The sequence below is a fragment of the Phocoena sinus genome, chromosome 6 (assembly GCF_008692025.1).
Source record: "Phocoena sinus isolate mPhoSin1 chromosome 6, mPhoSin1.pri, whole genome shotgun sequence".
In the NCBI taxonomy this organism is placed as follows: domain Eukaryota; kingdom Metazoa; phylum Chordata; class Mammalia; order Artiodactyla; family Phocoenidae; genus Phocoena; species Phocoena sinus.
In genome coordinates this window covers 101084011-101100137 of record NC_045768.1, presented here as the reverse complement: position 1 = coordinate 101100137, position 16127 = coordinate 101084011, and the positions used below count along the sequence as shown (strand labels likewise).

Here is a 16127-nt window from a genome sequence, read left to right as displayed (position 1 = left end):
ATGAGGCTATGGACCACCCCGGGCACAAAAGAATCCTGCATGTCATCTTACTTTTCCACCCTGAGTTAGCACCACAAACGTTCTCTCCCTGCCGCCAGAGACTGGGAACAGGATGCCCTGCTCCCCATGTCATGAGGTGCTAACAAAAGAAGGGGCCTGGTTTTTATTAAGTGTCTCAAACAAATCTTTCCTCTGAGCAAAGAACAAGAGTATAGGAGGCTTTCAAGCAGGTCACCCTGTTGAGAGGAAGGCTGTCAACATGACATGGCAACACAACAGATAACTTCCCCTCCCGACCCCCATGAAGACCAGTGCCCCGTGCCAGCCCTGGTCCTGCAGAGGGTGGGGTCTTTGGCGCAAACAGACTCTGCAGCCCAGCGAGCGTCCAGCGCCCCACCCCACCCCACCCAGGGGGACTTTGTGTGTTGATCAAAGGAAACCAGTCATCTGCAGGAATCTTTTCAGTGTTGACCCCCAGGGAGGCTGCTGCAGACCGGGGGCTGCCGTGGTTGGGAGGGAGTGGGGAGGGAGGAGAGTGGGCTGCAGACGAGGGTGGGCTGTCCTATCCCGTGAGGAGAGGATGTCTCCACACTGTCAGAAATAACACCATCACCCCACAGAAAGGAGTATGGTGAGGTCATTGGCCACAACCTGGAGGAAACAACAGCCCAGTGGACCCTAGAGACAGTCTTGGAATCATAGATGGCGCTGCTACAGAAGAACTCAGAGGTCATCTCGTACAACAGATGAGGAATCTGAGGCTCTGGAGAGCGAGCCTGAGGTCACACCTATAGTTAGTGGCAGAGAAAGATTGAAACTCGAGTCTTCTAACTCTCAGATGTGGGCTTCTCCCTTCTACCCACCTGTCTCAGCCTGCTCACATTCAGAGCATCTCTACCTCCAGTCCCTGCGAGCTTCCTGGGGTCTACTGAAGTTTGAGGGTCTAGGGTGGACTAGAACGTTGCTTCGTGCCAGCTGTCAGTGACCCAGTGACAATCTTTCCCCTCCCCTGTCGTGGTGAGCTCTTTGCGGTTCCCTTGAATCTCGAATATTCCCACAGTCCATTGTCCTAATTGGCTAACGTGTTGGTTTGTGGTCTCCCCAGGCCTACAGGACAAAGACCACTCATTCTGAGGAGGAAACAAGCCCCAGATGACATAAACATTCCATTTATCATGGGTGTGTGCTATTTGACCTAATTATTTCAGTGCCCAGAGCAGCCAAAATTTTCCCAGGGCCCACGGGGCTCTGGGAGAAAGAGACATTTGGCATTTTCAATGCTGTCCTTGAAAGAACCATTGGATGATTTATCATCTCCTGCCACATTGGGCAGGTCAACTCTGGTAGGCAGAAAGGGAAAAGTCCACATTTGATGTCAAGCCACAGAGCGGTCAGGGTCCATCCTCAGCCCTGCCTCTAGCTGGTGGACCAAGTTACCACACCCGCAGCGAGGGTAGTGCAAGGGCAAGTGCTGAGGGGCGGGCAGTCTGAGTCCTGGTCCTGGCCCTGCCACCTACACGCTCGGTGAGCTTGAGCAACCTTCTGGGTCTCAGATCCTTCCCTGGATTCACGGTGTCTGAGGTTCTGTCTGTCCAGCCTCCTGGGATTCTGAGACCTGTTCTTATCACCAGCATGGATGTTAGGTCAGAGTCAGGCACTGTGCTTTGTGTTCTGAGATCCCCTGTACACATCTGAACTCCAGCTGCCTGTTCACACAACTGGCTCCCACCATGCCTGGCTCATAGTCTTCTGGAGACATTCATTTTATCAGGAATGAATGAATGAGGGACTTCCCTGGCAGTCCAGTGGTTAGGACTCCACGCTTCCACTGCAGGGGGCACGGGTTGGATCCCACAAGCCTCGCGGTGTGGCCAAAAAAAAAAAAAAAAAAAAGGAATGAATTAGTTCCAGTTGCATAAGTAGGGTGAGCTGAACAAACACTTGGTAAAGAAATTCCAACACTCCAGACCCACGCTGTCCAACAGACATATAATGTGCGCCACATATGTAATGTTAACATTTTCTAGTAGCCATGTAAAGAACAAATAAAAAGAAACAGATGAAATTCATTTTAATAATCTATTTTCCTTAATATTATATATAATATTTCCAAAATATTATGATTTCAACATGTAATCAATATAAATGCTCTTGATGAGATAGTTCACAGGTAGGGTACTGACTCTCTGAAATGCGGGATGCGTTTTGCACTTACAGCCCATCTTGGTCTGGATTGGCCACATTCCAAGGGCTCGGCGAGGTGGCAGCTGCTGCGCTGGACGGGGCAGCTCCAGAGCAGTGCCTTTCAAACCCTTTTGCTTGAAACCGCCCATCAGAAATACTGACAGCACATGCAAGTAAAGCCGAAACATAAGTCTCTGGAAACAATGCTTGCCTTTATAACATGCAAAAGGCTGGGCGTTGTCCTAGTCTATTCTACTGTGATCTTCAAAATCTGATGGCAACCTGCAGAGTTGTGGGTCCCAAGTCCATAACATCGTTCTAGCAGGTTGGACATGGAGTCATCATCACCGTCACCAACACCATCATCATTACCGCCGGTACCATCATCACTGTCTTCATTGCCATTATCACCATCATCACTACCCCACAGTCATCGAACAAGCCACTGCTCTAACTGGATACTCAAATCCAAGGTTGCTCTGTGTTTCTGAGCCCATCTTAATTCATGAGCTGTGGCCCTGCTTGCTTCAGAGTCTCTGTTGGGGATCTGTATTTTGCATAGCCTTTCTGCTCAGAGTCCTTGGATATCTCCGGCCATAGTGACTGATGTGTCTTTATAAATTTTATAAAATTCCAAGGAATTGGAAGCTTCATCATTTATGAATTTCCGAGGAAATGGAAACTTGACTCTTACCTGTCACAGTGGGCTGCTCCTGGAATTTAATTTTGGGGCTCAGTGAGCCTAGATACCTCAATTCCTCTGAGTCCCCAGCACCTGGCACAGAGGCCGACGTCAGAAGGGACTTAGTGAAGCCAAGGACATCCATTCAGTTGCTGCTAGCAACACTTCCTGTTTGCCAGGCTCTTGTCGGGAATTCACAAGGCACCCAGACATAGTGCCTGCCCTCGTGGGGCCTCCAACCCAGTGGGGAAGCAGACAGACATTGAACAGGGAGGCGCTTGAGTGCAGTGTGAAGCAGAGTGCTCAGTGGAGGCTACCCGAGGGGACCCAGCTTAGATGTGGCCCAGAAAGGTTGTGCCGTCAAAGTGGCATCAAAGCTGAGCCCTGAAGGATGAGCAGGAGTTCGCTGCTGAGGAGGGGGAGGAAGAAGGTCCAGGCGGAGGGAAATGCTTGGCTCAATGGAACAGCCAAAGGGAGGCTGGTGTGGCCGAGCTAGGGAGGAGCAGGCAAAGCTGCAACGCTAAGTGGAGGCCTATCTCTGGTCGGACCATTTGGGGACTGTGGATTTTACCCTGAAGTGCAGTGAGAAGCCATCACAGGGGTTTAAGACAGGGGGTGACATGATTCAATGTGCATAAGAAAAATCTCTTGGGCTGTGCGTGGCAAATATTTTGGACTAAGAAAGCCGGAGAGAGACTAGAGGCTATTTCATTCATCCTACTGGGAGATGACAGGGTTGGACTAGTGTCGTGGTGGCAGAAATGAAAAGCACTGAGATTTGGGGGGAGCGAACAGAACATGGTGAAGGATTGCTTGTCTGTGATAAAGGAGAAGGAGACGGTGCCTCTGGGTTCTACTGAGAACGGCCAGGTAGATGGAGGTGCCACTTCCTGAGATGGGGAGGTGCTGGTGGAAAAACAGACTGGAGAAGGCCCTCCTGCTGGAATTAGAAAGGACAGAAGCAGATGAGTCTTTCAAGAAGTTCTCCCTGAAGGGAAGGAACGTGACAGGCCAGAGGGAGGTGTAGGATCAGGGGAGGGTCATTGTAAAGATGGGAGATTTTTAGCACGTTTGGGTGCTGAGGGACCGACCCGAACCAGAGGAGGCTGGCAAGGACCAGGAGAGAGAGGAGAACGCAGGGCAAGACAGGGTCCAAGGTGGGCTTCCAGGCAGTCAGGAGCTCCCGGAAAGAACTGGACTTGGATCCATCTTGATGGGCTAGACAGAGGAGAGGTGGGTCTGTGAGCTGAGCTGAGCTGAATGCCGGACAGACAGAATTCCCTCTCCCCAGCAGTGGGAGGCTCCCCCTTGTCACCCCGGTGCCTGTAAGAGAAGATTCCCGCATGCACACTAGAGGTCCTTGCTGAATGTCTTCCGTCTGCCCTTACAGCTCCACTCTCCGCCTTGCCCACATGGTCCAGGGTCCTGGGAAGCAGGCTTGGATGTGGCCAGCTGAGAGCCCTGGGGGAGACTGGAGGTGGGGAGAGTGGAGGGGTCAGGTCTTTACTCTCCTGTGGGCCACTGTGTCCCTCCACGGAGGGTAACGGCTCTTCAAAGTTGGCCTCCCCACATGGCTTTTTTGCTCTCCTGGGCCAGATATTGGCACCCTCCTTTTACTCCTGCAGGCCTGGGGGTGGCCTCTGTGCCCCAGGGTTATTAGCCCACAAGTACTGGACTGTCCACTGTGATTTTGTGATTTCCCCACGCTCTGTCCACACCTTTATTTTTAAAATCTCTTTCTCTAACTCAGATCATCCAGTTTGAGAATGCCATCTCTTTCCTGCGGGGAGCCTGACTGCACAATGACAGTCACCCCTTTCGCATTCATCAGTGCATGGAATGTTGTCCTCTAGTCCAACCCCTTTATTTCAGTGAGAAAACGATATTCAGAGAGGCTGAGTTGGTCAAGGTCACACAAGTTAGTAGCAACTTTTGTTTCTTCTCATGGAAGAAATGATTCCCAAGACAAGAAAAAATTCTCTCCAGGTAGAAGAGGGCTTGGTCATCGAGCTGATTATAGGAGGTGGTTGGGAGGATTTTGAGGATGGGAGAGGCATGTTCTTATTGTCTGGAACTTTCTTTCCCATCCTAGAAGCTTTCATAGCCTATGTGCATTTTCCATCCCCAGGGATAGGACCCATCCACCTCAATGAAATCGAGTGCACCGGGAATGAGAAGTCCATCATAGACTGCAAGTTCAATGCTGAGTCTCAGGGCTGCAACCATGAAGAAGATGCTGGTGTGAGATGTAACATCCCCGCCATGGGCTTCCAGAAAAGGGTAAGGAGCCTGGACTCCCAGAGGGAGCTCTGTTATATTTTGGTCACTGAAGCCCCAGAAAATGTAGACCAGATGGCCTCAGTCTAAAGCTTTCCAACAGGTGGTAGAAGGGTGCCCTGATGATGAGCTCAGAAAGTTGTCAGGCTCTGCTGCTCTCACTGTTGGTGACCGTCACCAACAGTGACAGGAGGAGGGAAATGCAGAGACACATGGATGAGCTCTGCTGGCCTTACTGGCAGATGCTGGGGATCCACTGTGCGCCACGCCCTGCACTGGGGCTGGACATACAGGGTGATTGTAACTCAATCCTTCCTGCGAGGGATTCAAGGTCTACAGCACCTGTGGTGCCCTTGGCAGAAGCCCTTTCCAAGAACCCAGAGGAACCACATTACAGCAGGTCTGCGAATCACACAGATCTAAGCACAATACAGATAGTATCTGGGGACCGAAGACTGTGTGTTGGCTTCCAGAGGGAAAGAAAAGGGAACCTTTACAGCGTGATGTCCGAGACACATCCCTCCCTTCCTGAGATGGGGTCTCTAAACACCTGCATCGTGTCCCCTCATGTGGGTGACCTTTCCCACAGGGGTAGCCAACGGGATGAACTCCTCTTTGCCAGGAGGTCATCTATCCAATCCTACAAAAAGGCCCGGTAAACCCTATTTAATGCTCTTCACTAAACCATGAATTTGGTACAGGGCTGGCACATTGGAAGAACTTCTTGAAGGCTTATTTTTTAAATGAGCAAATGCAGACACATCAGGGTACAGAGTGGCTCCCCAGCCAGGTGCCTGCTCTGACAGTGATTCTTGACCTTGGCACCAGCATGTCAAAGGCACCACTGGATCGGTCAGCCACAACAGTTCACCGCCCAATGGGGCCAAAAATGTGAACCCAACAGCCCTCAGCCAAGCCAGGCATTTGCTTGGGGGTAAGCAGGAGCGTGGGCCACAGCCCCACGGCTGCAGGGAGGGCTTGCCGTCTGTAATTGCTGAGCAGCGTTCCAAGAAGGCCATAACAGAGCTGTAAAAGCTGACGTGCCAAGAGTCCCCGTGTGCTGGGGTACCATTCTCTTCAGACAGATCGGACTTGGGTGGAATGGGGTTTTCAACGCAAAGGAAAGACCTAGGCCAAAGAAAGTGAAGTTTTCCAGAAGGGTTTTATGGTGGGTGGAGCTGAGCTTGCCCATGTGGCCGGTCATGCCAGTGGGGACACCACACTCGCAGCACAAACAGCCCTCGCCCTTTCATGGGCCCTCCAGGCTCTAAAAGATGAGCCCAGTGCTCAAGCACAGGGCATGGGAGAGTTGCATGCCTGGATCTGCCATTTCTATCCCCCGGGAAGGAAAAGAAGGATGTCACCTCTGAAAGAAATCCCTGTGGGCTGTATGAGCTGTCTCCCATGGCAGTGGGCCAGGCTTCTGCAGGGCCTGCCTTGGGGCTCCCAAGGGCATTGGTAACGCCACTGAGCAGAAAAATCAAGACTCCCAAGCTTTATCGCTGTGTTAGTTTTCTGGGGCTGCCATAGCAAAATAGCACAGACTGGGTGGCTTAAACAATAAAAATTGATATTCTCATAGTCTGGAGGCTGGAAGTCCAAGATCAAGGTGTTGGCAGGGTTGGTTTCTCTTGAGGCCTCTCCCCTTGGCTTGCAGATGGCCGCCTTCTCACTGTGTCCTCACATGGCCTTTCCTCCGTGCACACACAACCCTGGTGACTCTTTCTCTTCTAAGGAAACCAGTCCTGTTGGATTAGGGCCCATCCATATGATCTCATTTAACCTAAGTTACCTCTTGAAAGGCCCTAACTCCAAGTGAGTCACATTTGGACTAACATGGGGGTTAGGGCTTCAGCATATGAATTTGGGGGGTGACACAAATCAGTTCATGACAATCATGCACTATCTGATTCCTTAATTAATCTCTTTAAGGATTCAGTTTCTCCTCAGAAAATAAAGAGGTGAGAGAGGTGATTCCTAGCTTCCCTTCCAGCCCGCAGTTCATTAGGAAATTGACTTCTCTATTGAATGACTAATAAAACTCAGAGACTTGGAACCGGGTGGTTTTGTCCATCCAGCCACAGCAGAGCTGCGTTTCTTTCATTGCTGGGGTGAGACGCCAAGGCAGGGAGGCTCTGGGACTGGCAGGTGGGTTTACCAGGCGAGCTAATCCACGCAGGGGCCCTGGCACCTTTGCTGACCTCTAGTTCCCTTCTGAACTGTGAGCCTGGCCCTGACTGGGTAGCAGGACCAAGCCCACATGTGGAATGTGAGTTGGAGAATGCCCGTGCTTGCTTTCATGTTAACATCTGGGTTGCGTTACCTCACTTCCTACCCGCCACCTCCAAAAGTAGGTGTGGGACTGGTGAACCACAACGCTATCAAAACACAGGGCGGCCTCACCATGCCCCACTGGCTGGAAGTGGGTGTTTTGTTTTCCCTATTCACGCTCAGAAAACTTCAGCTGCCTGCACTTCACTCCCTTCTTTCAAACCCCATACTGCTGCCACCGAGAATCAAAGGAATAGGAAAAAAGAAATACCTTGGGTTGTTTTTTAAAAAAACAGTGGAGGAGGATTGACCTCTCCTGGCATCCTTGAAAGGTGATGAGGTGGAGAGGGTGCAGGCCAGAGGCTCCTGGCTGACCCCGAGGCCTCTTGGGGTTCCACCAATGCTGGTAGAGTCAGAGCATTGAGCCAGGCTGCTTCCAGAATGGGACACCCAGGACAGGGGCCCTGGAAATAGAGAGTTGTGTCCTGGGCTGAATTTGAACGTCATGGCTGGCCTCTTTTGTTCCCTCCAGAGTTTTCTAGAAAATGAGAAAAGGCCTCCAATGCATCTCGAGGTGCCTGGATACCTCCCGGGGTGATGGAACCCTGCTCCCTGTTATGGAGGCTGTTCCAGGCTTGCTTAGCCTTGGACTCACGGCCACAGCTTGGAGCTTTGGGAAGTGCTTCAAGGAGAGGCCCCAGCTCGCCACTGGCGACTCCAAGTTTTCCTTGCCCCGGAGTCAGTGTGCACCCACATTCTTCAGCCAGAGCCTCTCAGACTTCTGTTGGCTCTAAAACCTAGGACAGGAACACATGGCCAACAAACTTTGGCTGCACAGGCAGTGCTGGACAAAGGACAGGGACCCTCCCAGAGAGAGCCCTTGAGACAGGAGCCTTCGCACTGAGACTTAATCTTGGGGCCCCAGTGCTCTCTGGTAGTGGGACAAACTGTGAACTGTGGGTTCTTCAGGCTCCCCCATCTTCATCTTTCACTGACCTTGGGGCAACAAAATGAAGTCAGTTTTGGGAGGCGATGGCCTATGAAGGGGGTAGCGGAGGTAGCTATCAGCCCCCAGTGCAGTCAGTAACACAGGGCACAGTCCGTAGGGAGATAAAAAATGATAAACCCAATTAAAACTTATTCTGCTTTCTTTTTTAAATTTTATTATTTTTTTTGTACAGCAGGCTCTTATTAGTTACCCATTTTATACATATTAGTGTATATATGTCAGTCCCAATCTCCCCACCCCACCCCCACCACTTCCTCCCCTTGGTGTCCATACGTTTGTTCTCTACATCTGTGCCTCTATTTCTGCCCTGCAAACCGGTTCATCTGTACCGTTTTTCTAAGTTCCACATACTGCGTTAGTATACGATATTTCCTTTTCTCTTTCTGACTTACTTCGCTCTGTATGACAGTCTCTAGATCCATCCACGTCTCTACAAATGACCCAATTTCATTCCTTTTTATAGCTGTGTAATATTCAATTGTATATATGTACCACATCTTCTTTATCAATTCGTCTGTCGATGGGCATGTAGGTTGCTTCCATGACCTGGCTATTGTAAATGGTGCTGCAGTGAACATTGGGGTGCATGTGCCTTTTTGAATTATGGTTTTCTCTGGAAATATGCCCAGTAGTGGGATTGCTGGGTCATATGGTAATTCTATTTTTAGTTTTCTAACGACCCTCCATACTGTTCTCCACAGTGACTGTATCAATTTACATTCGCACCAACAGTGCAAGAGGGTTCCCTTTTCGCCACACCCTCTCCAGCATTTGTTGTTTGTAGATTTTCTGATGATGCCCATTCTTACTGGTGTGAGGTGATGCCTCATTGTGGTTTTGATTTGCATTTCTCTAATAACTAGTGATGTTGAGCAGCTTTTCAGTGTTTCTTGCCCATCTGTATATCTTCTTTGGAGAAATGTCTATCTAGGTCTTCTGCCCATTTTTGGATTGGGTTGTTTGTTTTTTTAATATTGAGCTGCATGAGCTGTTTATGTATTTTGGAGATTAATCCTTTGTCCGTTGATTCGTTTGCAAATATTTTCTCCCATTCTGAGGGTTGTCTTTTCGCCTTGTTTACAGTTTCCTTTCCTTTGCAAAAGCTTTTAAGTTTCATTAGGTCCCATTTGTTTATTTTTGGTTTTACTTCCATTACTGTAGGAGGTGGATCAAAAAAGATCTTTCTGTGATTTATGTCAAAGAATGTTCTTCCTATGTTTTCCTCTAAGAGTTTTATAGTGTCCGGTCTTATATTTAGGTCTCTAATCCATTTTGAGTTTATTTGTGTGTATGGTGTTAGGGAGTGTTCTAATTTCATTCTTTTATGTGTAGCTGCCCAGTTTTCCTAGCACCACTTATTGAAGAGACTGTCTTTTCTCCATTGTATATCCTTGCCTCCTTTGTCATAGATTAGTTGACCATAGGTGTGTGGGTTTATCTCTGAGCTTTCTATCCTGTTCCATTGATCTATATTTCTGTTTTTGTGCCGGTACCATATTGTCTTGATTACTGTGGTTTTGTAGTATAGTCTGAAATCAGGGAGTCTGATTCCTCCAGCTCCGTTTTTTTCCCTCAAGAGTGCTGTAGCTATTCGGGGTCTTTTGTGTCTCCATACAAATTTTAAGATTTTTTGTTCTAGTTCTGTGAAAAATGTCATTGGTAATTTGATAGGGATTGCTTTGAAACTGTAGATTGCTTTGGATAGTATGGTCATTTTCACAATATTGATTCTTCCAATCCAGGAACATGGTATATCTCTCCATCTGTTTATATCATATTTAATTTCTTTCATCAGTGTCTTATAGTTTCTGCATACAAGTCTTTTGTCTCCCTAGGTAGGTTTATTCCTAGGTATTTTATTCTTTTTGTTGCAGCTGTAAATGGGAGTGTTTCCTTAATTTCTCTTTCAGATTTTTCATCATTAGTGTATAGGAATGCCAGAGATTTCTGTGGATTAATTTTGTATCCTGCAACTTTACTAAATTCATTGATTAGCTCTAGTAGTTTTCTGGTGGCATCTTTAGGATTCTCTATATATAGTATCATGTCATCTGCAAAGAGTGACAGTTTTACTTCTTCTCTTCCAAGTTGTATTCCTTTTCTTTCTTTCCTTCTCTGATTGCCATGGCTAGGACTTCCAATACTATGTTGAATAACAGTGGCTAGAATGAACATCCTTGTCTGGTTCCTGATCTTCGAGGAAATGCTTCCAGTTTTTCACCATTGAGAATGGTGTTTGCTGTGGGTTTGTCATATATGGCCTTTATTATGTTGAGGTGGGTTCCCTCCATGCCCACTTTTGGAGAGGTTTTTTTTGTGTGTGTGGTACACGGGCCTCTCACTGTTGTGGCCTCTCCCGTTGCGGAGCACAGGCTCCGGACGCGCAGGCTCAGCGGCCATGGCTCACAGGCCCAGCCACTCCGCAGCATGTGGAATCTTCCCGGACCGGGGCACGAACCCGTGTCCCCTGCATCGGCAGGTAGACTCTCAACCACTGCGCCACCAGGGAAGCCCCTCAGAGAGTTTTTATCATAAATGGGTGTTGAATTTTGTCAAAAGCTTTTTCTGCATCTACTGAGATGATCATATGGTTTTTATTCTTCCATTTGTTAATATGGTGTATCACATTGATTGATTTGCATATATTGAAGAATCCTTGCATCCCTGGGATAAATCCCACTTGATCATGGTGTGTGATTCTTTTAATGTGTTGTTGGATTCTGTTTGCTAGTACTTTGTTGAGGATTTTTGCATCTATATTCATCAGTGATATTGGTCTGTAATTTTCTTTTTTTGTAGTATCTTTGTCTGGTTTTGGCATCAGGGTAATGGTGGCCTCATACAATGAGTTTGGGAGTTTTCCTTCCTCTGCAATTTTTTGAAAGCATTTGGGAAGGATGGGTGTTAGCTCTTCTCTAAATGTTTGATGGAATTCACCTGTGAAGCCATCTGATCCTGGAGTTTTGTTTGCTGGAAGATTTTTAATCACAGTTTCAATTTCATTACTTGTGATTGGTCAGTTCATATTTTCTGTTTCTTCCTGGTTCAGTCTTGGAAGGTTATACCTTTCTAAGAGTTTGTCTATTTCTCCCAGGATGTCCATTTTATTGGCATAGTGTTGCTTGTAGCAGTCTCTTAGGATGCTTTGTATTTCTGCAGTGTCTGTTGTAACGTCTCCTTTTTCATTGATTTGAGTCCTCTCCCTCTTTTTCTTGATGAGTCTGGCTAATGGTTTATTTATTTTGTTTACCTTCTCAAAGAACCAGCTTTTAGTTTTATTGATCTTTGTTATTGTTTTCTTTGTTTCTATTTCATTTATTTCTGCTCTGATCTTTATGATTACTTTCCTTCTACTAACTTTGGGTTTTGTTTGTTCTTTCTCTAGTTCCTTCAAGTGTAAGATTAGATTGTTTATTTGAGATTTTTCTTGTTTCTTGAGGTAGGCTTGTATAGCTATAACCTTCCCTCTTAGAACTGCTTTTGCTGCATCCCATAGGTTTTGGATAGTCGTGTTTTCATTGTCATTTGTCTCTAGGTCTTTTTTGATTTCCTCTTTGATTTCTTCAGTGATCTCTTGGTTATTTAGTAGTGTATTGTTTAGCCTCCATGTGTTTGTGTATTTTACCTTTCTTTTCCCCTGTAATTGATTTCTAATCTCAAAGCGTTGTGGTCAGAAAAGATGCTTGATATGATTTCAGTTTTCTTAAATTTACTGAGGCTTGATTTGTGACCCAAGATGTGATCTATCCTGGAGAATGTTCCGTGCACACTTGTGAAGAAAGTGTAATCTGCTGTTTTGGGATGGAATGTCCTATAAACACCAATTAAATCTGTCTGGTTTATTGTGTCATTTAAAGCTTGTGTTTCCTTATTAATTTTCTGTTTGGATGATTTGTCCATTGGTGTAAGTGAGGTGTTAAAGTCCCCACTATTATTGTGTTACTGTTGATTTCCTATTTTATAGCTGTTAGCAGTTGCCTTATGTATTGAGGTGCTCCTATGTTGGGCGCATATATATTTATAATTGTTATATCTTCTTCTTGGCTTGATCCCTTGATCTGTGTAGTGTCCTTCCTTGTCTCTTGTAACATTCTTTATTTTAAAGTCTATTTTAACTGATATGAGTATTGCTACTCCAGCTTTCTTTTGATTTCCGTTTGCAAAGAATATCTTCTTCCATCCCCTCACTTTCAGACTCTATGTGTCCCTATGTCTGAAGTGGGTCTCTTCAGTAGACAGCATATAGATGGGTCTTGTTCTTGTATCCACTGAGCGAGCCTGTGTCTTTTGGTTGGAGCATTGAATCCTATCATGTTTAAGGTAATTATCGATATGTATGTTCCTATTACCATTTTCTTAATTGTTATGGGTTTGCTTTTTTTTTTTTAATTTTATTTATTTATGGCTGTGTTGGGTCTTCATTTCCGTGCGAGGGCTTTCTCCAGTTGCGGCAAGTGGGAGCCACTCTTCATCGCGGTGCGCAGGCCTCTCACTACTGCGGCCTCCCCCGTTGCAGAGCACAGGCTCCAGATGCGCAGGCTCAGTGGGTTTGTTTTTGTAGGTCCTTTTCTTCTCTTGTGTTTCCCACTTAGTGAAGTTCCTTTTGATTTGTTGAAGAGCTCGTTTGGTGGTGCTTAATTCTCTTAGCTTTTGCTTGTCTGTAAAACTTTTGATTTCTCCGTCGAATCTAAATGAGATCCTTGTGGGGTAGAGTAATCTTGGTTGTAGGTTCTTCCCTTTCATCACTTTAAATATATCATGCCGCTCCCTTCTGGCTTGTAGAGTTTCTGCTGAGAAATTAGCTATTAACCTTAAGGAAGTTCCCTTGTATGTTATTTGTTGTTTTTCCCTTGTTGCTTTCAATAATTTTTCTTTGTCTTTAATTTCTGTCAATTTGATTACTATGTGTCTTGGCGTGTTTCTCCTTGGGTTTATCCTGCCTGGGACTCTCTGTGCTTCCTGGACTTGGGTGGCTATTTCCTTTCCCAATGTAGGGAAGTTTTCGACTATAATCTCTTCAAATATTTTCTCGGGTCCTTCCTCTCTCTCTTCTCCTTCTGGGACCCCTATAATGTGAATGTTGTTGTGTTTAATGTTGTCCCAGAGGTCTCTTAGGCTGTCTTCATTTCTTTTTTTTTTTTTATTCTGTTCCGCGGCAGTGAATTCCACCATTCTGTCTCCAGGTCACTTATCCGTTCTTCTGCCTCAGTTATTCTACTGTTGATTCCTTCTAGTGTATTTTTCAATTGTTATTGTATTGTTCGTGCCTGTTTGTTTGTTCTTTAATTCTTCTAGGTCTTTGTTAAACATTTCTTGCATCTTCTCGATCTTTGCTTCCACTCTTTTTCCAAGGTCCTGGATCATCTTCACTACCATTATTCTGAATTCTTTTTCTGTAAGGTTTCCTGTCTCTGCTTCATTTAGTTGTTTTTCTGGGATTTTACCTTGTTCCTTCATCTGGTGCATAGCCCTCTGCCTTTTCATCTTGTCTATCTTTCTGTGAATGTGGTTTTTGTTCCACAGGCTGCAGGATTGTAGTTCTTGCTTCTGCTGTCTGCCGTCTGGTGGATGAGGCTATCTAAGAGGCTTGTGCAAGTTTCCTGATGGGAGGGACTGGTGGTGGGTAGAGCTGGCTGTTGCTCTGGTGGGCAGAGCTCAGTAAAACTTTAATCCACTTGTCTGCTGATGGGTGGGGCTGGGTTCCCTCCCTGTTGGTTGTTTGGCCTGAGGTGACCCAACACTGGAGCCTACAACACACACAGCTCTTTGGTGGGGCTAATGGTGGACTCTGGGAGGACTCACGCCAAGGAGTACTTCCCAGATCTTCTGCTGGCAGTGTCCTTGTTCTCAGAGTGAGACACAGCCACCCCCCCACACACCGCCTCTGTAGGAGACCCTCCAACACTAGCAGGTAGGTCTGGTTCAGTCTCCAAGGGGTCACTGCTCCTTCCCCTGGGTCCTGATGCACACACTACTTTGTGTGTGCCCTCCAAGAGTGAAGTCTCTGTTTCCTCCAGTCCTGTCAAAGTCCTGCAATCAAGTCCCACTAGACTTTGAAGTCTGAATCCCTAGGAATTCCTCCTCCCGTTGCTGGACCCCCGGGTTGGGAAGCCTGACGTGGGGCTCAGCACCTTCACTCCATTGGGTGGCTTTCTGTGGTATAAGTGTTCTCCAGTTTGTGAGTCACCCACCCAGCAGTTATGGGATTTGATTTTATTGTGATTGCGCCCCTCCTACCGTCTCATTGCAGCTTCTCCTTTGTCTTTGGATGTGGGGTATCTTTTCTGGTGAGTTCCAGTGTCTTCCGGTCAATGATTGTTCAGCAGTTAGCTGTGATTGCGGTGCTCTCGCGAGAGGGAATGAGCGCATGTCCTTCTACTCCGACATCTTGAACCGATCGTCATTCTGCTTTTAATCATCACCGCCCACTGGCGTTCCGAACTTCAGTGCCAACCTGGCCCATGGGAGGGGTCCTCACTCACGGCCTCCACCTCCCCAGGGTGCATCCCTGTGCCGGTCTGCAGCTTCACCAGGCTCGGCGGTGAGATTCTAGAAAGGGGAAAGGACTTGGACCTCCCAAAGAGAAGGGAGGCTCAAGGCTCCTAAATCAGGACACAAGCTGTTAGAGGGCTCAGCCTGAGGCCGAGAGGAGAGGCCTGCGGTCGCCATCACAGTCCCCACTCTCTGTCTATCCAGGACACAGAGTGTCCTCGGGCCAGGAGGCCGGAGACTCAGGGGGCCAGGCGGGTGGGGAGAGGGGACATGCGTGGGGGGCTGGCAGACCGTTCCTTGCCAAGGCTGTAGCCACTCAGAGGCGACCGGAGATGGTTTGCACAAGGCACAAAATTAGGTGCCTTAGTGAGTATCCTAAAGCTCAGGGCTCAGTCTGACCCCAGCGGACAGGAAAAGCCTCAGAACATAAGCCCAGGCTTCAGAGCCCCAACCTCCCAGCAGCAGTGCTCCATTCTCCATCCTGTGAGTCGGTCCCCAGTTCTGGCTTGGTGGTCCCTGCTTTGGAACAAAAGCATCCCTGGAGAAGGGGGCTTACATGCATGGTTTGGAGGTGGTCTAGCATGATGGTTAAGAGGCACTTACTGTTTCTGAGACTCTAGATGGTTAAGAGACACTTACTGTATCTGAGACTCTACTTTCTCATCTGTGAAATTTGGATGACATGGTAGCTGCCTCCTAGGGGTGCTATGAGGACCGAACGTCCATAAAGGGCTTGCACAGGGCCCCTAGAGACACGATAAGTGCTCTGAAAGTCTGCCTGTGAATTTCCCAGCACTGAGCACTGGGCCTGTCATATAGTAAACGCTCAATAAATACCGGATGAATGACTGGATCCTGTGAACTACGCACAATTCATTTCATCTCTCAGAAGGTGCCAGCATTACCGGCAGAGTTCAGTTAGCACATAAAGGAAGCATATGGTAAAATACAGGCCTGTGTTAGGACTCAAATAAGCAGAGGGGATGGCTTGAAGTTACCTCTAGAGACATCCCGGATGGGTTGAAGGCACACCCTGCCCAAGGGCTGCTGGCCTTCCCCTGCATGTTGGAGCTGGGTGACTTTCCCCCTGCTGAACTTCAGGCCCTTCTAGGACTTCCTTTGTTTTTTTTTTTTTTATGCAGGCCTCTCACTGTTGTGGCCTCTTCCGTTGCGGAGCACAGGCTCCAGACACGTAGGCTCGGTGGCCATGGC

General features: G+C 47.5%; 1 protein-coding gene across 5 annotated transcripts in view; it reads left to right on the top strand.

Moving 5' to 3' along the window:
- LOXL2 (lysyl oxidase like 2) overlaps window positions 1-16127 on the top strand; it is a 102342-nt gene that overhangs the window by 63695 nt on the left and 22520 nt on the right. For all 5 annotated transcript variants that reach the window (XM_032635646.1, XM_032635647.1, XM_032635648.1 and 2 more), the window contains one exon: window positions 4995-5146. In XM_032635646.1, coding sequence (XP_032491537.1) covers window positions 4995-5146 — 152 coding nt within the window. The remainder of the gene's footprint in view (window positions 1-4994; window positions 5147-16127) is intronic.